The following is a 21,874-nucleotide window of genomic DNA, read 5'->3' as shown; positions in this document are numbered from 1 at the left end:
AATGCAATCTGACAATCATCTGTCAACAAATATTTTCACACAAGAAGCAATACACTAATAACAATAATCAAGGACACACTGTATCCTTAAAACATTTATTTTTGTAATAATGTCCTTTTTTTCTTTTTGCATAAGTGCAAAAAATGCACCCAAAACAGCCACCTGAGGGAAGTCTACATCTTTAAATAAAAAAACAAGCAAAGTGTACATTTATAGTACAAAATTCTCTTTTTAAAAAATTGCACAGTTTGTGTATAATATATATATATTCATAATCTCATTTTAAACAAACTTTAAAGGCTCAGAAAGTAAACAAAATTCACCAAATGAAAAATAAAAACATTTTTCCCTAGAATTTAAAGCTGAGGAAACTTGAGACCCTGTTTTCATTTGTGTCCACCATAAATATACATATTCATATGCAAGTCTCTTTACATATAGTCTCTGTGCTAGTGTTTGACCAGACAATCAAAATTATTGCAAAGTAGTTTAGTTCTACTATAAAACATGGGTTAGGGAGGGTGGGGGATAAAAGCTTCTCTCTGCTGAACGTTCTTTAAGTTATGCAAAAAATAAAATGAAAAATAAAATTAAGTCCTGGGTTTCTTTACACCCCTTTTTAGAATTTACTGGGATCCCTGCTATCACAAAGGTTTCTGTTTCACAAACTGTGTGCATCCAACATTCCTTAAGAACAATCCGGAACTCCAGTTTTGCTTTTTTTAGCGAGAACACACATTTCCCTGACGACTTCTTTTTTTGTTTTTATTTTTTTGAACTTTACACAGCGGCCCTGCCTGGCGGGGGTTGGTGGTCAGCGTCGATACGGGTGGAAGCCCTGTACGTTGTGGTTCTGCCCTCTGCCGAACGCGCTTGCGGTGGGTTGGGGAGCGGCTGCGGGCTGTGCTGTTGGGGCTCCGTATGAGGCTGTCGGCTGGCTGGGGTCTGCGAAGCTGTGGCCAAAGGCTGTCAGCTCCTGACCGTATCCTACAGTGGGTGATAAGACAGGAAACAGCACCAAAGAGGAGGATGTTAATGTGACCATATTCAAAGAGAAAACCTTACACCTTTAAAAGTAGTTAATAAAATATTCAGATTTTATGTTGAGGGAAAATCCACTCATTACCCCTTAGCACCAAGTGTGTCAGAGCATATTATAATCCTACCATCTTCATTTTCCAAATGCCAATTCCTCTTGTCCAAGCTATCACTTATTTTTGTTTATTTGTGTAAAGTTACAGTGGATGCTGCCAGAGATCCTCAGGTAGATCATACAGGAGTGTGGCGTCTTTATAGTATTTAATTGCCACTTGTTTTATAATTGTGCTAACATGTAAACAGAAATATTATGTTTATTGCTAAAAGGGTTTTATTGTGGATTTTTCTGACAGAGTCCAATACTGTACTTTTCCAATGAGCCCTGCCATGGTGATAATAGTGCGTTTTGAAATGTTGAGCTGAATATAACAAACATTTGGAGCTGGCTTCACTGAGGAAAACAATGTCCAGGTTTTCTTGAATGATCAGCACAACACGCATTACATTCTCCTACTTATGCACTGGATGGCACCATCTCCCTGCAAACACGGGAGAGAACGACAGGGACTTCTAGGAAAGAAAACTAATCTGCCTGAAGAAGTTTTAGGTGGGACTCTCAAATTCAGCATCCCCTTACCAACCACAATACAAAGGGCTGTTTAAACTTGAATGACTGAGGGTTTTTGTTCCTAAAGGGCAGCCAATGGTTATTCTCCTGCCTTGGTGACATCCAGTTAACGAAAGTGAGTATATTTGTTTTTGGGAAAGGTTGAACAACTGACATGGAAAGACAAGAGAGAAAAGAGAGAAACGTTTCTTAATAAAAGATCTGAAGAACAGGGAACAGGACTATCAGACAAAAGAATCTGTAATTTTCTGGTATCATGGCCTCCTTTAAAATCTTTCCTTTCTCACCCCTTTAGTTAAACGTGGAGACAGTACATGAGGAAAACAATGGGTGAATGGACTGCTGATGCATAGAGACAACTGAACCATGAACACATTTTTCTTACAATTAGATCATCCTTTTACAATCAGCAAAGCAACTCAGACAGAGAGTGAACAAAAAAGGAGGATATGGTTAGTCTTGGTATAGTAAAGCTACAGCTGCTGAGGGAGGTGACATGCTTGGTGCTCAGCTCGCCAAATTTGAATGTAAATTTCTTTCAAATCCACTTGGCTGTGAGATGGGGCCTGAGAGCTGGGTTTTACTATACACACAGTAATTTGTATGTACATGCAAAATGTACATGCAAAATACTAAACACAGAGCAAAAGAAAAAAAAGAGGCAAAGAACCAGGTTGCAGCTCTATGAACACTACAGTGCTGAACAAATGCTTCTTTTGTGGTTGGAGAAGACGATGCTGGCACCTACCTGCACTATATCCTCCCTGCTCATCCTGACCATAACTGTGAGAAGGACGCGTTGGTCCGTAGGCAGAGGGGTCCTGAGGGTAGTTACCCAAGCCTATCAGGGAGATGAGGAGACCAGGTTGACTGAACCCAGATACTGCTGGCCAACTACTTTACATAGTCCCCCCCCCTTACTGAGCTAACAGATCTGTACATTTATACTCATTTACTGCACTGCACTACGTTCGGTGAGGCATTATTTTTCAGCTTTGCCCGTAAGTCACAGCACGTGTCCGAGCGTGAGCTATCAGCTGCAGCGCCTGACATTTTATCATGCCAGCCTGGTCTCGTGAAATTTTGTGAAATGTGCATTACTCTAAGTAACATGTGAGAATTCTGTGGTTTTGCATGGACTAGGCCATAAAATATGGTGGCTACGATTTTCTTGGCTGGTTTTCTTATCTTCTAAGCTGCCACCAAAACAATGTTAGATCTACAATCTGCCAGAATTATCCTTATGTCGCACCATACTGGTTTGTGTACTCTGTTTGGCTGCTTAAACAACTGCATTTGTTTTTTATCAGTAACATAACATCACAATGAATGCTAAGGGAATTGTCCTTCGTGATGCACTCAGAGCAGTTGAAGAAAAATCAATTATAAAATGTAGACACTAGAAGGCATTTTTTTTTGTTCTTGGATGCCTCTAAAGGAGTTATGCATTGAAAAGTAATGGCATCCCATTAAAACATAATGAATATGCAAAACCACCAGCTCAGTGCCTATCTAATGTAACTTTAACCAAACACCAACCTATTTTATTTGTCTATCCTCACTCATTTGTTATTTTCACACAGACACATCAAACATGGTGCCTGCTATTGTCATAAATTATTGTTCATGGCTTTGTGTCAACAGCACATTTCCTGCTCATTTCACAAAACATTTGCAAGGCTGTGTCGTTTCTACTGACTGTGATAACTGGCAGCGGACACGAAAAGCAAAAAGCTGGATGGGAGATAAGCACAAGCAGGAAACACTGAACGAGATGGGCACCTGTCATAACGAACAGGCAGCAGTCACACGACTGCTTGAAATGTCAATTCAGCAGTTTGAAGCAGCTGTAAGCTAAGTCTGAATGAAGATATGAGACAGCCAAAAATCTGGAAGTAGCTTCTGAGTGTACATCCGTTATCTGACTTTGTGCTTATGTGACTGAACGGCTGAATGAAAAAGAACGTTTTTACAATATCTCAGTCTCCCTATTGTTTCAGATCTGAAAACTGTCAGCCTCCATTTGTGGTCCCAGCATCTAGAAATCCTGCACAAGCATACGCTGAGGGTATAGAAAATAATAATCACGCTTTTCTGCAGCTGTGTATTTAACAAGACTGAAGATGTCTCATGGGTGCCAACAGTTTATCAGCTCAGCAGTGGAAGAATTTTTCTGTCCAAAGGAAGTGTTGGACTAGTCTAGCTCTCTAGCGCTAAGATCACAAAGACACCCACCAGAAAGAAAAACCTGTAGACATATTAATCAAAAATGACTTTCCCAGGGCTTTTAATCAATATCTCTATGCATCTACAAGGCAGGGGGGGAGGTGACATTCTGCAGAAAAACATGCAAAGCTCTGGAGATGAACATCTTGAAAAATGTTGACAGGTAGCCTGGCAGGTTGGACATGCCTAATTCCACAAATAAACGTTCATGGTTACAATATTGTCATGCTGGTGCTCTTCTAAGGCAATCATGCCAAGACCAGGAAAAGAAGCCAGCAATGTCACTGAGGAGGGAGGGGGTTAAGAAAGGATTAAAAGGTAGGAGTATCTGAATCAAATCTTTGTCTGGAACTGTCAGTCAAGATATATTCCACTGCTTTAAAATCAAAACAAAATAAAAATGCAAAACAAACAAAAACATTGCAAGGCTGGATGATCTAATTCAAACCTACCAAGACCTACCCGGCTGGAAAAAACTTGACAGAAATGACTGCTGAGGACTCCGGGATATGGTGAAACTTCAGCAGCATCTTCACAGCAGAGGGGTCATGTATGCAAGAAGCATGTATGCATGTGTAGCTGATCAAGCTAAATGGTAGCAAGAGCAAGCTCCTGCTTGTCTAAGGGTTGTAGTCAAACTTAAATGAATTGTAAGTGCACCTAATAAAAATATCCAGGGAGCTGTGCAGGACCAAGGGGTGAATTAAAAAAAAATAAATGGGAGAGAAAAGGGGATGCCACACTGTTTAGGCTTAATGCTTTTCTTACCATACTGGCTATAAGGGAAATCAGGCTGCCCAGTGGGAGGTTTGCTCAAGTCCTGAGTTGGTGTGGTGGCAGGGGCAAAGCCCAGCGGTGCTGTTCCTGGAGTGGTGGGTGGAGGAGGAACCTGTGGAGCATACTGGTCTGCTTGGGGTGTGCCAAAAGTGTAACCTGTAGTAGAGTAACAGAATAACTTCTATGACATCATTTCTTTGTGGCTTTACCAATTCACTGTACAATGCTTATATATATCTATATCTATATATATCTATATCTATATCTATATCTATATCTATATCTATCTATATCTATATAGATATATATATTTTGGTGGGAGATGGGTTTGTTTGTCAGATCGTAGAGCTCTTTATATCTATCTATCTATCTATCTATCTATCTATCTATCTATCTATCTATCTATATATATATCTATATATATATATATATCTCTATATATATATATATCTCTCTATATATATATATATCTATATATATATAGATATATCTATATATATATATATATATATATATATATATATATATATATATATATATATATATATATATATATATATATATATATATATATAGACAAACAAACCCATCTCCCACCAAAAATCTTTTCAATCTGTATACAAAATACATTGAAGTAAATTCATGACACACACTGGTAACAAATGATACTATTACAACAAATGCAATTCATCTGGAGCAGTTTAATTTGAATGGAGGGAATAACCGCTCTCGTTTTCTTTCTCAACATTTCATTAACTTGCCTGTGGACTATTCTGTCCATTTCTGATAAGATGAAGGTTGCTTCCTGACTGCAGCAACAGCAAAGCAGCCACAAAACATAAATCCAAATAACACATTACAGACCCAATTTACTAAAAAATGCTGCCCTGAGGAACTTCTAGTTTTATGCTTCTGCACACTAAAGAAGGAAACAGCCAGAGCTGAAATGCAAGAACATTCAAAAATGTCTTGTACTCCACCTAATGCACACATACGCACAAAGCCAAAACAAACCCAAATGTCATGAGTGAGCGAATAAAGATGACTGACCAAACTGAGGTGCTGTGCTGTAGCCCTGCTGAGGGTAGCCCTGAGGTGCAGCAAAGCTGCCCGCTGGGGTCGTGACCAGGAATGCGTTGAAGGGTGATGGAGGTTGCGTGGGGGTTCCCCGGCCTGCTGACAACGGAGGTCCATACCCACCTGCACCAACACACATTTATGTATTTTTGTATGAACATATTTAAAGGTGTCATGTAAATGAATACAAGTTCAGTATGGGAACAAAGGCAGATAATGCACAACACTAATAGATAATCTGTTTAAAACAGGTTGCAGAACACCGGCTGACACTGAAGTATCTTCTAAGCCAGCAGCTGAGAGCAGATACTGCAGTGAGCGCTGCAGTTTGACCTGGAGGTGGTGATATGAAGTCGAGCCTGACCAATAACAGAGGGAGGCCGGAATCCATTCAAGGCTACCATCTGTCTCAAGCAGCAAATTATCAGCAGCCTCAGCCATTATGAATCAGTGATAACATGTGCTGTTAACTGTCATCAGGCTATTGGCCGCAATGTGTACAAGCCCATTTCTGTCACACATTTCTTCAAGATAAGCACATGATCACATGGCAAGGAGACATCTATCTGCAGTCTGACAGTTACACAACATACAAGATAGTCACAGAAAAAGGCCAAAAAAAGTCTGTGTGCTGTTGTGTGAAGGGCTAACACCTACCTATAGGCTGGCCAGTAGTTGACACCCACACTCCTTCAGAAAGACAAAAAAAGTTTACACAGAGGAAAACTCTGATGCATGCAAGATGAAACATTTGCATACCACAGTCTAGTATTCATAATAAAATTATATAATTTAAAATGTTTAAGCACAGGATTTAACACATTTAAACAGTCACTGCAAGGTTTTCTTCTGAACTGTGAGCGTTTCTCGCTCTGCTCTGGGACTTGTTCCCACTCACCCTGTGGCCCATAAGGCTGTTGCCAGCCCTGGGCAGGCTGTGCTGTCCAACCATTAGCTGCACTCAAGATGCCCCTGGGTGCCCACTGGCCAGGGCCAAGCTGGCCAGGAGCTTTGCTGTCACGAGGTTCGGCCTTCTTTACTTCCACCTGGACAAAGGACAAGGAGGGCACATTTGGCAACACCAGTAAAAGGTCCATAGAGTCCTAGACAGACCTGTTCTACCTCTGATACTTAATCTCAACATTTTTGGCCATTTTTGAAATTGTTTACTTTATGTTTATTCTTTATATTTATGTGGGGCAGCTAAGTAATTTAATATTACTGTGTAGCCATAAGAACTGTATAGCTATGTGTCTCAGGTACTGATAGGTAAATGACATTTTTGGGTGGCCAAAATGAGAGTATACACAAATTACAAAAACATATTTGATATGCATGTTTTAGAATGTACCTGAGAAACATAGATTTCCTTTTTTCTTTGTAATGAATTGGCCGATATATGATAAAGGCATCTAATGGAAGGTCATGACTTACCTTTCTCCAGCTAACGCTTACAAAAAATATTTGTTTGTTTTTTTTTGGAATAAGTTTTAGGAAGGGGAATGAATGTAGAGAGAGGTCTTTATCTTGGTTCTAACAGAATATAAAGTAAACATGCAGAGAGACACGTGTCTTTTCAGTCAATCGAAAACAGAATCTTCATACTGTGTCAAATGTGAGAAAATATTCTTAGTATCAAGTGACTGACCAAAATAAAGTCATATTGCTGCTGAAGGACATGGTGTAAATACTAATTTATAAAATACATTAATAGAATTCAGATTTTATTCTGATTAATTATTTAGTAATGTTTAGAAAACTACATATTATTACATAGTTAGTGTTCATCGCTATAATAGTTAAGTTGCCTCGAGTCAAATTTAGCGTTCCAATAAAAAAACTTTCCTGTGTGTAACTAGGCAAAGCTACCAGCAGTTAACCAGAGCAAAGAAACAGGCTGAGACTAAGGGGGAGCCAACCAGAAATAGACTGAAGGGTTGAGTTATTGGGGTCACCTTGCAGGAGGAAAACGAATCGCAAATTCCTCCCCGCTTTAAGGTGTTACCACCTTCCCCAGCCTCCCCTCTTCCTTCTCTGTCGACCTAATTACATGCACATGTTTCCGGCAGTGGCCTCGCCGCCGCCGGCAGCTACCTGAGCACTTTCTCCCGTGGGCATCACAGCGAAAAGTGATGGATACCATGACTTCTGTACAGTCCCCAACAGCAGAAGTGGGATTTGTTCCACAGTTTGATGTGCTCCAATTTCTAATTTTGTAACTCATATCTCCCAGCCTCCCTCAAGTCCCAGCGTAAGGTAATGTCAAGTCAAGAACAATGGATTAAGTCGAGCCTTGAATCGTGCAGGAAACGAGGGCAAAGTCAAGGGAAGCAGGTACCACTGGAGAGTATACAGATTGGGCTGAATCATTTTCCAAGGAAATTAAATTCTGCTCACCTTTAAAAATGACGTTTCAATAAAAATCTATTATAGTTTTTGACTAGATAATAGATATTTTTAGATACATTTTCCAGTGAAAGACCTAATTTGATTTATTGTTTAGAATAAATGTTTAACAGTCTAAACCTCATTACCCAAAAACAGGACAGATAATTAGACCTTTAACTTTCCTATCTATGTATCATTCTTCAATGTTTCTCTCAAATGTCTACTCTTGACCAAAAACATACTTAGTTCCCTAATATACTTGTGGTCATCTTTACAGACGAAAAATACAAAAAAAAAAAAAAAAAAAACTGGGCAAATCATCCAAGAAGTGAAACTTGGAAACTTGGCATCCCTCTTAAGAAATTAAGACCAGCTTTGTCCGAAGGTACATTAAGCACTACTGAAACGCCATAATATTCACGCAAACGTGTGCCGTGTTAAATATCACAGACCAACGTTCTAATTCTGAGACCACTGCCATGTAAAGACCAAGAACAGAAACAAGATACATGTGATGAGATGATACATGCGACTCTACTTCAACAGTTTTCTCATGCCCACAACTCATTACTGTGTGCACTGATGGTAGGAAGGAAGCTGTCTCTCCTCTAATATCTCTAAAGAGTAGTTTAAATGCTGCTAAAAACATTCTGACTCTTTTGGGGAAAGAGGGAGGAGGGGTTGCTAATGAATCACAGCTTTAATGGCGCCTTTAAAATCTGAATGACAGGAGCAGTCCTAACCAGATATGCACCGATTAGAACTCACAGTGATTTTCTGGTTAGTTTAGACAGCCAAAAAGCCAAGTGAATAGTGAATAATGCAATAGAAGTGCCAGATAGGTTAGGTATACCTAAAGTATAGTACACTGATAGTACACTGAAGTATTTTTCTACTGAATGGCCTGCTCACCTGATACTAGCAGAATTGACTTTGTGCTGTAAAACTTGTCTAACAGGTGATAAAACAAACAATAGGCATGCAAACATCTTTTTTTTTTGTAACTGACAGACACAGTGTGGAGATTCTCTGACTGAGGTCACTCAGTTGAACTTTTTCTTTAACGTTTCAAAAAGAAAAAAAAACGTTGACATGTAAGTGACCTGCCAACAAAACATCAGAAAAAAATAGAGCAGACTGGACCAATCCTTTAGGTGAGTTATATTTTGAAAAAAGAATTTTAGTATCAGTATTTAGTTAAAATTTTAATTTGTTTCAGCCCATTAAAAACCAGAAATTAATCAAGCTATAATCTACGGAGTACAATGTGATGCATGTCAAACATCCTAAAGGAGTGGTCCGTTTAAACAAAGCCTTGGGCGACACTTAAAACTAAGAGTAAGTCAAGAATGAGTGCATTTAAAACTATGAAAGCAGAAGTGAAAGGAGGTAGGCATTGTGATGAACAAAAAAAATGAAATTAAGTTACTAACCTAATAATTTTGGGATGTTAGAGGCTGAATTTGTGGTTTATGATGCTGCACTCACTACTCACTAACAAAAAACCTGGAAAATTTGCTTTAAGTACTAAAACAGCACCATGGTGTAATTCTCACTCTGTCGCCCAAGCCTCCGTTTGATCGTAAGGGTAAAATAAAACTACAACTACACACTTTTTTGCCCATGATGTCGTGAAAATGCATGTTGACAGCCTGGTCCACTGATTGTTCGGCCTCGAAAGTAATAAATCCAAAACCTAGCCAACGACCAAGAGTGAATCAAGGTAGCAGGGGGGTTGTGACAACACAAGATGAACAGTATTGGGCTTCAGCAGAGTGAGGATCCGTCAAGACTGAGCAAGAGGCTCCTGGGGTTCGGATGATGTCGCAGACTTGGAGGACAACACAAATCCAAGATTAACACCTGGGAGACTGAAGAAAACTTTTCTCTTAGTGTGCAGAGAAATATTCGGTGAATATTCAAATACTTAACTGTTAAACATGAATGATGACAGGTGTTTAGTTTAATGTGAAATGTCACATAGTTAGGCCATTTTCTGACGAGGCTGATAAACGCCAATTGAACCAAGATTAGATTTTGTTACTTCATGCTGTTTCATCCAAACCCCACCTTGATCTGTCCCTTGGTATATTGCTGTGGAGCACACACTCGCAGCAGCCATTGTTAATGCATCACAAAAATATGGAGAAACACAAACTGTAGAATGCCTAAAGCTTTCTCCGAGCTTTCCCAAATTCAGTATTTTACTTTTGAGTCAGCCAGGATAAGCCTAAAATGGACAATTGAAATACTGCTCACAATGGTAACACAAAGATATAGGCCATGACTGTCGTCCCAAACTGACCAGTTGCTCATATGACTCAATGGTTTCAATGGGGAGTATACAAAGTGCATCAACAAGAAGAAAGCAGTCCTGAGCAGCCCCTTTGGCTCCAACTTTTTGATCACGCCAGCTGTACAGTAAACTTTTTCATCTGATGACACAACTTCTCGGAGCGGTAACAAGCAGCTGTGCGTGCTGCAGTGATCTATTTTCAATCTGATTAACTTTCCGCTGTGGCAGAACTAGGCTGTGTGCACAAGTCTACTTGGGGACCTAACCTGAATCCAATTAGATGTCCTACGAGAAAACCGAGATTTTTAGAGACCTCTAGAATCACGCCAAGCAATCCCAAACGGCATAAACTGATGCTAATAATAACATCTGTCAATGACCTGTCCCCTACCCAAATTACAAGCCAAGCTGACACATTAAAGATTTGACCCACTCAAACTTCTACTGTAAGGACGGGTCAGTCACGTCAAACGTTAGCAGTAAAGTCTTTCTGGATTGTATTTTTTTAAAGACTTTTTTTGAAATAATTTAGAAAATTGTGAATGAATTGTAAAAATTTTCATGTTATGTTACTTCCCAACTATTGGTTAGACAAACGACCTTCCACATCTCCACCCATAGACTCAGGCATATTACAGGTGTAATATAAATCAAATAAAAAGATTGTAACAGAAGCTCATAATATGCAAAATTATCCGATCAGATTGTATAGTTGTGAGGAGAAGATAAAACAATATTTAAAGGAAGAACGTTTAAACACCTAAAAACATCTGCACAAAAATTAAATTACACTGATTAAGACTCTACACTTTTGTTGCTCATAAGGAACCAATCTCCACAAATAACATGCAGGAAAACCTACAAACTATTGCACTATAATTACAAATAATAAATAAGCTTTCATCCAAGACAAAGAAAAAACTGATGAGACTTTGTGTACACCCCATTTCAACAGAACAGATATTTGTACTTTTCCATTTGGCCTGTACCTCTGTGCTACCTGTCAATGCACAGTAACCTACAGGAGAAAAGACAAATCTTAAGAGACACCGTTAATCACATTCAAACCATTCACAAGGAGAAGGGGGACAGAAGAAAGAAAAATAGAAAGGGCTTACTTACAAAAATACTTAACTTTCTACATATGGGAAAACACATACTATGCCATTTAAGATACATGTATCAAGTTACGACTAAATCAAGGTAAAGAAAACTTATTCCAATGTTGAACAATGATTTTAGTAAAAGAAACTGTTAAACACTATTAAAAATTATGTAATGGTTGTTATTGGTGCAATACATCATGTTAAATTCCAATGACAAACTATTCTGGGTTTTTTCCCAACAGAGAACGAGAGGGGTTTTGAAGAAAAAGGAGCAGCGCTTGTTGCGGGTCACTGGCCGCTGCAACTAAGCTATGTAGGACAAATACAGATGAAACAGCTGTGACTGTAACTCAGTGGGTCTCAGTGAATCTGACACCGAGACAGCCAGTGGAACGGGTCTGATTCCCAGTGAGCCCATTTATGCCAAAAACTGTAGACACATGTCACAGACTCATGATAAATTAACCGAACAAACAGAAAAGTGTGTCAGCTGTGCATTCAGGAAACCGGCTGAAGTCATTTCATTGTTCTCAGGGCAACAACCCTATATTCACCTTCAGGATTTTGGGCTACTGGCAGCTTCTCTGAAGGACAAACCTTCCCTTACACACGCAAACATACTCAAACTGTTCTCAATGTGCCAGTTGCATGGTGTGATTAAGTGCTGTGTTATTGGAGCGCCTACTTTCCTCAAGCCTCCTTTTCAGTTTGTGGTTTCATTCATTTCCTTCTCCTTTAATGACTTAAAAAAACTCCAAGTACCTCTTCCATCAGCAAAATAACAAATTTATCAGTAACAATTACGGTATTTAAAATATCATAGCTGTACTACACTCTGCCATTGAGATTACTGTCTATGACACAAATTCACTTTTCACGTGGATGTGTCTTCTGTTACTTTGGATATTCTAATCCATTTTTGTCAAGATTGAATGAGATTTACAGATAAAACTCTGAAAAATATAATGTTTTTTTATTAGTAAAAACATGTTTAAGGCTAACAACACTTTGTTAGACCACTGGATGTGGTCAAACAGGATTTTCAGTACACCACAGCAGCATAAATAAATATAGTACGGATCTTTAATACATTACAGAAAATGCCACTATTTGTTTGAGGGTGGGCTTGTCCTATAAAAAGGATAAGGCTGACATTTTTCAAGTCCGGCTTAAAGAAAAAGTAGAGTCCCAAATTAAAACCTTTTTTGCTTGGTGTGTTTATTCCTTCTGTTCAGAGAAGTTCACAGAGATTCCTTCCTATGTAGTTCCAATAATCTTCATTGTTTTTTAAGGGGTTATTGTGAATAATACACATACAAACTACACAAAGAAAAACCTGCTAGTACTGGCTGGAAATAATGTCAACTGATCCTTTAATACATCAGATTTTAGCACACTAGTGGCTTTGATTGAGGGTCCCCATGTACACAATCAACTCAGCTAATAAATGCTGATAATTACTCCAATCCTCTGCAGACAGACAATACAATTAAGGAGAATGAACCGATAGTGCCAAGTTAAGGACCATTAACATTTTTAATATTTCCTCCTTTATGAAGATCCTGTGAGGTTGAGACCAGCCACTCTGTCTCCAGACTACAACAATACATTTAACAAAATAAAAATGCATCTATCGAACTTACGCATGTTGTCTCACAAGGTCATAAAGGATTTTGTAAATCAAAGCCTGTAGAAAACTATTCACGATTTTCAGACACAGACTGAGGTGTAGATTTTATTCTCTGTAATGTAATGTCTATAATGTTTATAATGCTATCTAATGTTGCATAAGCAACTTAAAGCATCACCTCTTTAATAAATAAACATGCTTGAGAGACTGCAGTGTAATTTTTACTGCTATGTTACAAAGTGGTATTTTTATTTGGGAAAATCTGGTTTGGGTTTCATTCAAGGTGCTTTTATGGATATTTATTTAATTGTGGGTATTTACCATAAATAACATACATCAGTGTTTAATTTGAATGCAATATCTGGGCTTTTCTCTTTGGGCCAGAATAGTTTGTCATGAGATTTAAGATGGCAAGGTATGAGGAGGGGAGAGAAAAAAAACGGGATCAGCTTTTACCTCGGGGCCTCTGCTTCTCCGCATCATAGATCATTACCACCTCTGTGACCTTGAATGGGACAAAGGGAAACAGTGACTCCATTTAGAAAACCGTACAGGGTCCCATCTTATTCCAATTAAATATGCTGCCTCAATTTTGGACAAATAATTAATTGCCCCATCCCAACCCAATAAAGCTTTACACCATAGTATTGACCCTGTTCAATGTCACATCCATTCAAGCAGACTTAATGACAATATAAACTGGCATTATGCACTTGGCGATACTCACCACTCCGAATCTATTGAAATAGTCCCTGAGTTCAGGCTCGCCGCAGTTATGGGGGATTCCACCTACAAATATCTTCTTTGATTTATTGCTATCAGCTTTGCTGCCCTTCTGAAAAAAAACAGGGAGTGTATGGATTTCAATGTCTGTTAAAGGATCACTCTGGGAAGGGGCCAGTTAGCCATCATCTATTCAGACAGTGCAGAAGAAATTAGGTTCTCCTCTTGCCCTGGGGTATAATTCTTAACATGTCATGTCAATGCAAACACTAGTCTCCACAGATCAGAGAACACGGCCTCTTCCACTTACTCTCAACCACTAAGCATTTCACCATCGCTGTGCACTGTGCTCATGCCATAAAGGCTAGAGGCTGCTTACAGCAGCAATGCTCTTTAACAATTACATCTTGTGTTTTTTTAGCAAAACACACCAGCGACATGACTTAGAGCCAGTGAAAGGAGCTCCAGTAGTATGCAGAAGGAGCTCATTTATAAATGTTTCTGACACAATCTGCTTATAGACAAATAAGAGACTTATAAAAATGCTTTATTTACAACAAAGATGGGGTAAATAAAGCCTCTTCTGCCCAAAGGGACACAATGACTATAACAGATCTGCAGAGGCTTGATAGCAATGTTGATCGACCCACAAATTACCCAAGTAGGAGCAGAGATTTCTGATCTTAAAAAGAAAAACCAATATTATGCACCACACTCACCAACGCATTTACAAACCTTCTTCCTTTAAGATAAGAAGGCTCCAAATTTTTATCATGGTAACACAGGCTAATGACATATGATGTTTTTGTTATAGCTGGGAAAACGTGACCTTATTATAGCAGCTGATATTGTTGCAGTCCCTCGGTCACAAAGAGGTCAATACAAGTTATTCTGTAATTTATCAAAACCCCAATTTAATTTCTAGCATTCTCAGAGGTATTAAAGCTGTACACTGACCATTAAAAAAAAAGAAGAAAAAATAAATCAGATTTAGGTCAGTGTGTTATTATAAATTGAGTTCAAGGGCTCTAATCTAAAGGAAACTAGAATCCAACCTCAGGGAGAGGAGAACATGGGGAGACTCCAGCAGAAACACCAAGCATAGCCTCCTAAGCAGAAATCAGATTCCTCTTACCCAGCCCTCCTTGGTTCGAGACTTTTCAGGTTGCATTCCTCTGGGAGTGCATGGCTTAGGGTCAATCTGACAGCAGAAAGAGAGAGAGAGAAGGAGGGAGCATTTGACATAGGCCCCAAATAAAAGCACCTTGAAATGTTCTTCAATGAATCCATTACAGAATAATGGTATACCTCACTCAACCAGGCAACATAGAATGTGTGGCTTCCTTTTTCCATCAACCAAACAAAAATGGCCGAGTGTCATTCAAGTGAAGGTTTATGACGGTTCATTTGTTTCACACCTTAAACACCAGCTTCATTTGGCTTTAAACGGGTAAGTCTTGTTGTGCAAACAAACATAAGCCTTTGCAGAGCGCATCATTGTACAATACACATCAAGCATGTACAACCAAAAGAAAACTGTCCTTCTCCTCGAATAACTTCTAACTGCTGTGGATGATGAAATACAATATGAAGTTTTTCCACACTGCTCACACAAAACGCAGACAGATTACTTGAACCGATGTAACAATCTGGTCCGTTGATTCACAATACTCACATTTCTTCCATCAAGATTATGTGGCTTTGTCTCCAGCACCGTCCGTACACAATTGGGGTCTTTGAATTTAACAAAGCCGAAGCCTCGCGACTGATTTGTAGTTTTGTCCTTCATGATGACACAATCTACTACTTCCCCATACTGTGAGAAGTAGTTTCTCAGGGTCTCTGAGAAAGGAAAGTGAAAACATGACATGGAATTAAACAGAGAACCACCAAAGATAAGATTTTAATGAAAGATTCAGCCCAGTTTGACTCTATACAACTCATGCTTTTATCATAATAAATGGTACAATGAAAATATCTTCAGCACCTCAACCTGCTCTAAAACTGTTCCTGGGACCAACACAGGTGTGGAAAAACCCCCCCACACACACACCTCTCCATAAAGTTATGAAGGCAACACAAAAAGTAGTTTGGTGACCTGAAGTTGCGTATTAAAACTCACCCACTGTGATCTTGCACAGCACCAAATACACAACAAACAAATGTAACACCCGTACACACCCACAGAGGCGAGGCAAGCAAGGCGTGCAAGTTTGAACAACTAAGGACTCACTTTGGAGAGTTACCGTAATTGCCTTGCTCATTGCAAAGAAGCCTAGGGCACTGCTGCAAAAACGAGCAGCGTTACACAGTACTGTGGTTCAGATCTTAATGCTAAGAGTTACACAATGGTCAACTGATCATGGACAAACTAGATCATCTCTGAATGAAAGGCTTAATGTAAACACAGATCATTTCCAGACTGCACCACCAGTGTTTGCCCATTCCAATCAGTCATTATGTAATGTCAAAAGAACAGTTTCCAAATGTACACGGACAATTCCAAACACATGCAAAATGTGCCTATGCAGAGGACAGCCTCAGAAAAACAATTTGTCCAGCAGAACACCTCTTTTGAAGTGAGAACTTTGTGTTCCTGATCATTATGAGAGATGACATATTATAATAATTACAGACATTAAGTTAATTATGTTACTGTGTCTATGTGACAGTTAAATGTCATCTTCTGCTGGCTAGTTCAACCTAGTCAGCTTTTTTATAACACCATGTTACTGCCATGGAAACAGTGCTGACGATGAAAAATAATAATCCCAGTGTAAGAATCCTAACCACACCTCCAAATGACTGATGCATAAAATATAAAAAAAACATACTTGGTCCATTGCAAAAGGTAATCAATGCTATCTCTCACCACAACCAAACTTATTTTAATAACTAGATGAAAGCAACAATTGTAACTGTCTAATTACACATCACAACACTGACAGCAAAGTATAACCAAACCAATACAAATCAATATTTTATAGTATGATATGATATCACTCAGATTGACCCTCTCATGTCACCTGGCTATTTGTAGGGTTTGTTCAAATTTAGTTTCTAATACATTAAACAGCAAAAACCATATGTCTGACAAAAAAATACATATCCCTACAGCAATGTCTTCCAGACAGATTTCTATTGTTTGTGTATGAGGGGACTGAACCTCCATGGATTTAACAGCGTGCCTTACCTTGTGTGGTACTCCAGTCCAAGCCACCCACAAAAAGTTTCCTGAAAGTAGACGTTACCATTAAGACAGCAGTGATCATCACTTTGAGGCAGAGTAAATTATAATCTGTAAAACATCAGGATGTTGAAGTCACATATAAAAGGCATGATTAGAAACAAAACATGGGGGGAAAAAGCTCCAGCCTGGAGGCATTACAAGACTAAAAGCACATTAGTCTTGGCGGAGAAGACTGAAAGCAGTGTTTCTAAGGAACAGCTGACTAAACAGCCAAGCATCCACATATTACACAGGATGAGACCAAAACCTGGTGCAGCATCGGTACATAAACACACAGCTCCAGTTAAAACGCCAGTGTTTGATGTGACTCATGTCCTCGCCGTGGATGTCACTTTGGTCTTCCAACACTGAAAGCAATGGCCTCGACAATAAAGGTCTTTTTATGAAGCTCCTGCCACGTAAGTTACCCCAGGACAGAGCCATGGCGTTCAGCAGGCTAACGCACACTGACTCCTAGATCCACGGTGGTCACAATCTACCAGCCTCCACAGCTGAAACTACTGGTATTTTGCTGTCGGAGCGGGGGAGAGGAGTGCGGCTGCTCGGCTCCGCTGCATGCGGACCACTGAACTCGGATGCTGGCTGCATTGCTGGAAGTTTAGCGGCTGTTTAAACGCTACCACCATCAAACTAGCCAGCGAATTCATTTACGTTTGATTATTACATCCACGGACACATGACAGTGAAAAACGTAACGCCTGTGACTAAAGTGAAGTATCGGTACGGGCGAGGATGCTCCATCCTCCAGCAGTGCCCGCTAAATGTCCTCGCACTGGCGAAGTCAAGAAGAGGAGACTTTCGCTTCGCTGGCAAGCGTTAGCTAAACTAGCTCAGTTGCTTCGAGCTAACTGGAAACAACACTGTAATAAGTAACTCTGCGTCCATGCATTCACTTGACAATCAAAGTAGCAGCACTCCACACAACCGTAACGTATTTCCCCACAAGCCAGAACACCAAAAAATGAGCTACTTTAAAGACTAGTTTCACTTTTTGGCCGTCTTTCCTCGGGCTAGCGCTCTCGCTAAGTTACTGAAGCTAGCTTAGCTCTCTAGCTAATGTTAGCTGTCAAATGACAGCTTGACAGCACAGCGTGCTAACTCTAACTAACAGTGCGATTTACAGTATCTCAGAGACGAGGCGGAAGGCACAGTTGAGCGGATCTTACCCGACTTCATCTCCAACTAAGTTGTTGTTCATTTCTGAGGTTAAAAGCGGGGGGACTATGGGAGCTGTGACCGGCTTATTGCTTCAGTGCTGCCCCTCAGACTGAGAGCGGAGGAAGGTCACTCCGCTTTTTGGTTCAAACTGTTCTGCGCAATGACGACGCTGCAGGGGGCAGCGCCTTTAAAGGAACATTATACTCAACTCATGCCATGAATTTTAATTATCCCAAAGGAGGAAGGTAACGTGCCATGAACAGATTTATTTTTATTTAGCAGGTTGTTCAACGAGCACCCTGATTTATCATTGATAAGGAAAACCTGGACAAGAAAGGACACTAAAGAAACAGACTTCATGAAACCTATGCTATTTCCTAGCTGAAAAATCACCTTTGTACTGGGTCACTGGCAGAATATATGGGTATAGTCCTCAATGAGACACAATACAGACAATATAAAACCATATATAATGGTCTGGGTGGATGTACACTAATTCCATAAAAATTAAGATGGGCCAATGGGCACCTCATAAATAAAGCTGGCACTGCTTTTCTTTGAACATTTAGGCATGAATTTTTGCAGTAAAATAATATTATGCGAAATGTTGGCTCGAGTTCTGGTGAAGTAACTTGACCAATCAGGTCTATGGTGGTCATTAAAGTTTCATGTGTGGCAGTGGTCCGGAGTCCCCCTCGCCAGTGCCCCTGCAGGGATGACATATTTTTGTAGGACAGCCCAGAAAAGCTTTGCTCTGGTTCTCGTAACAACAAAAAGGCTAAATGGCAAACAGAAGTTTGATCATCATGCTTTTTTGTCAACTACTAACCAGAAGTTAAAAGCTAAGGCTCTAATTCAATTTTTAATTCATACAAAAAGTCAAATACGTCTGGGTTATAATACGAACTCCACCATGTTGGTCATTTGAGCACAGACTAAAGATTCTTAATAGAAAAAAACACAAACTTGTGGCAATTAGAAAGCCTGTCTGGGATGTAACTGTCTCCTTGTGGTACTTTTGCAATGACATATTTTTCAACAAGACCGTAGAATTTTAACATATTTTACAGATAAAGACACACATCACAACAGTCTCCTGCTGAAAAGGAAAATCTCATATTGTTTTAAATACAAAAAGTCAGGCCGCATATTTTAAAGAGCAGTCCCACATTTCTAACAGATTTATAAATGATTTAAGCCTGAACACGTCCTGAAGGCTTAACAATGCCTGCATTCAAGTCATACCAGATGTAAGAAGTTCTGCCAGCAGAAGAAAAAAGTGTTTACAGAGATCAAATATGATCAGACCACCACTTACATGTCCTATCTTTTTTTATATTTATAGTTATTTAAGTCATTCACAAAGTCAAATTTTTAGCTTATGTCAACTGTGGAACTAATTAACAATAAAAATAGAAGTACGTAGATATCCCCTCTGGAAGTATTCCCTGAGCTTTCATACGGCTCCCTGTGGGAACTGTGGAGGTCAGAATGAGATTCCACCTTCTCACTCAGTGTAATGTTTGTCCCTGGAAGATGTTCTTGTTTCTCTTTACCTTTTTTTTTAGGACAAAATGAGGTCACACATTATCATGTCAAGATTCAGAGTCTCCACTGGGGCTGAAAGCAATTCTTTTTCAAATTATAACGTACATGAGAGAGAGAGAAACACACTTGATTATGTTTCTTAGAGCAAATTGGTTCACTTGGGAGGGGTGCTGTTTTGTTCATAAAGAGTCCAGACAGAGCAAGAAACGGTGACATGATGCTTTAGGTGCCTATTAGACAAATTCAGAACAAGGTTATCTGTATTTTAGGCCAAAAGCTTTCAGGTCCTTTTTCAGCATAGTCTTACAGATAGCAGTGTGACTGTGAACCCACTCTGATTTTTCTAATTTTCACATCTGTCAATCTTGCAACAACCTGAATACCACCCCACAGACTGATGTTCTTTCTCAAGGTGAAGCTTGACTGACTTTGAGAAAACAGTGCCCCCTTCCTGTTGTGTGCTGCACTGCAGCTACAGTGTATTAGAGCTGATGGTACCATAATGTCCTTTGGAGGGAACATGCTGACATAAGAACAGTAAAATATGTATTTTTTTTTCTCTACAGTTGAGGGGTGAACATTTGTTATAAAGCTATGTCTACTAACCTGTTTGTGACGGCTGCTATAAGGGGTTGCTATGGCAAGCAATCATACTCAGAATTCCTTTTTCAGTGCTCCCAAGAGGAGAGACCCATGACCTGTATAAATACACTGCTAAAAAACAAACAACACAATGTAACTCCAAGTCAATCACACCTCTGTGAAATCAGCCTGTCCAGTTAGGAAGCAACACTGATTGTGAATCAGTTTCAGCTGCTGTTGTGCAAATGGAACAGACAACAGGTGGAAATGAGAGGCAGTTATCAAGACAAGCCCTATAAAAGAGAGGTTCTGCAGGTGCTGACCACAGACCATTTCTCTGTTCTCATGCTTTCCGCCTGATGTTTTGCTCACCCATCCTCAGACCCATTGTGAGACCATATGCTGGTGCAGTGGGCCCTGGGTTCCTTCTGATGCATGACAATGCTAGACCTCATGTGGCTGAAGTGTGTCAGCAGGTCCTGCATGATGAAGGCATTGATGCTATGGACTGGCCTGCCCGTTCCCCAGACCTGAATCCAATCCAGCACATCTGGGACATCATGTCTCGTTCCATCCACCAACGCCACGTTGCAGGTCCAGGTCTGGAGGAGATCCCGCAGGAGAACATCCACCACCTCACCAGGCGTTGTAGGGAGGTCATACACACTACTGAGCCTCATTTTGACTTGACTTGAGGAACAAGTCAACAAGGAACAAGGAATTAATATTTTCAACTGGAATATTTCCTCATTTGAGATCTAGGATGTGTTATTTTTGTGTTCCCTTTATTTTTTGAGCAGGCTGTTGCTCTTTAGATAGCAACAGTAATCCAGTGTCTGGTAAAAAAAAAATACATCACCTCTAAAGGACAGCATACTTGTTTGCATTGCAACATATTTCAACATATATTATCTTTATACAAACCTAATACAAAATACTAAATATTTCACCATTGTTTTCTGCAACTGCAGCCCTTTAAAGGAAACTTCCAAAAAGATAAATGTCTCGTTCTGTTGGAATTTTAATCAGAAAACTGAAAAGGACCTCTGCACTGACTGATAATGAAATAAGGGATTATCTGGCTGGCCTGTGGAAGACAGTCCATCTACTGCCCCTCTGACTCTGATTACTGGACGTCATCTTCAGGGACAGCCTGACAGAAATGCTGAGGGCAGCGACAAAGCAGGGAGACCTGTGATGAAACAGGTCACCTAATAAAACGAAGCTATTGCTCCAACATAAGGGGCTGCATGCTAAAGGTCAACTTAAAAATGGGACATTTAGTTTAAACTCATATTTCCAATTAAATTGACAGAGTTCTGATTGGGCTAAATCTGTGATGTGATGGTGATGTTCGCACTCTGGCATTTTGGCAGCAAAGCTAAAGCAGGAGTAGGGAGTAGCAACCATGGAGTCAGAATGGAGGCAGAGGTGCAGCTTGCCAGCA

General features: G+C 39.7%; 1 protein-coding gene across 3 annotated transcripts; it reads right to left on the bottom strand.

Moving 5' to 3' along the window:
* Positions 1-81: 81 nt before the first annotated feature.
* Positions 82-18,431, bottom strand: dazap1 (DAZ associated protein 1). 3 transcript variants are annotated; one of them, XM_028403514.1, is made up of 13 exons: positions 18,306-18,431; positions 17,083-17,123; positions 15,565-15,731; positions 15,025-15,090; positions 13,894-14,001; positions 13,623-13,671; positions 9,748-9,830; positions 6,645-6,792; positions 6,404-6,436; positions 5,720-5,869; positions 4,661-4,825; positions 2,415-2,507; positions 82-987 (listed from the first exon to the last, which is right to left on the bottom strand). In XM_028403514.1, exons 1-13 carry the CDS (start codon positions 18,335-18,337, stop codon positions 815-817), a joined length of 1,308 nt encoding a protein of 435 aa, XP_028259315.1. In that variant the 5' UTR covers positions 18,338-18,431; the 3' UTR covers positions 82-814. The 3 variants fall into 3 exon arrangements, with proteins under 3 accessions (XP_028259315.1, XP_028259312.1, XP_028259313.1); XM_028403511.1 differs by lacking the exon at positions 2,415-2,507; XM_028403512.1 differs by lacking the exon at positions 2,415-2,507 and having other exon boundaries at positions 13,894-13,998.
* Positions 18,432-21,874: the final 3,443 nt, after the last annotated feature.

This window comes from Parambassis ranga, chromosome 4 (genome assembly GCF_900634625.1).
Source record: "Parambassis ranga chromosome 4, fParRan2.1, whole genome shotgun sequence".
NCBI classification, from domain to species: Eukaryota; Metazoa; Chordata; class Actinopteri; family Ambassidae; genus Parambassis; species Parambassis ranga.
The sequence above is the reverse complement of the archived record's forward strand: the minus strand, read 5'-3'. Positions and strand labels throughout refer to the sequence as shown.

Bases quoted from the DNA above. Each gene is read 5' to 3' on its own strand.
- dazap1 (XM_028403514.1), bottom strand. From the start codon at position 18,337: ATGAACAACAACTTAGTTGGAGATGAAGTCGG. The intron at 15,091-15,564 runs GTGAGTATTGTG...TTCTGCTGTCAG, and splicing joins ATAATCTTGATGGAAGAAAT to ATTGACCCTAAGCCATGCAC. The intron at 6,437-6,644 runs GTGAGTGGGAAC...GTCTTTCTGAAG, and splicing joins ACAGCCTTATGGGCCACAGG to GAGTGTGGGTGTCAACTACT.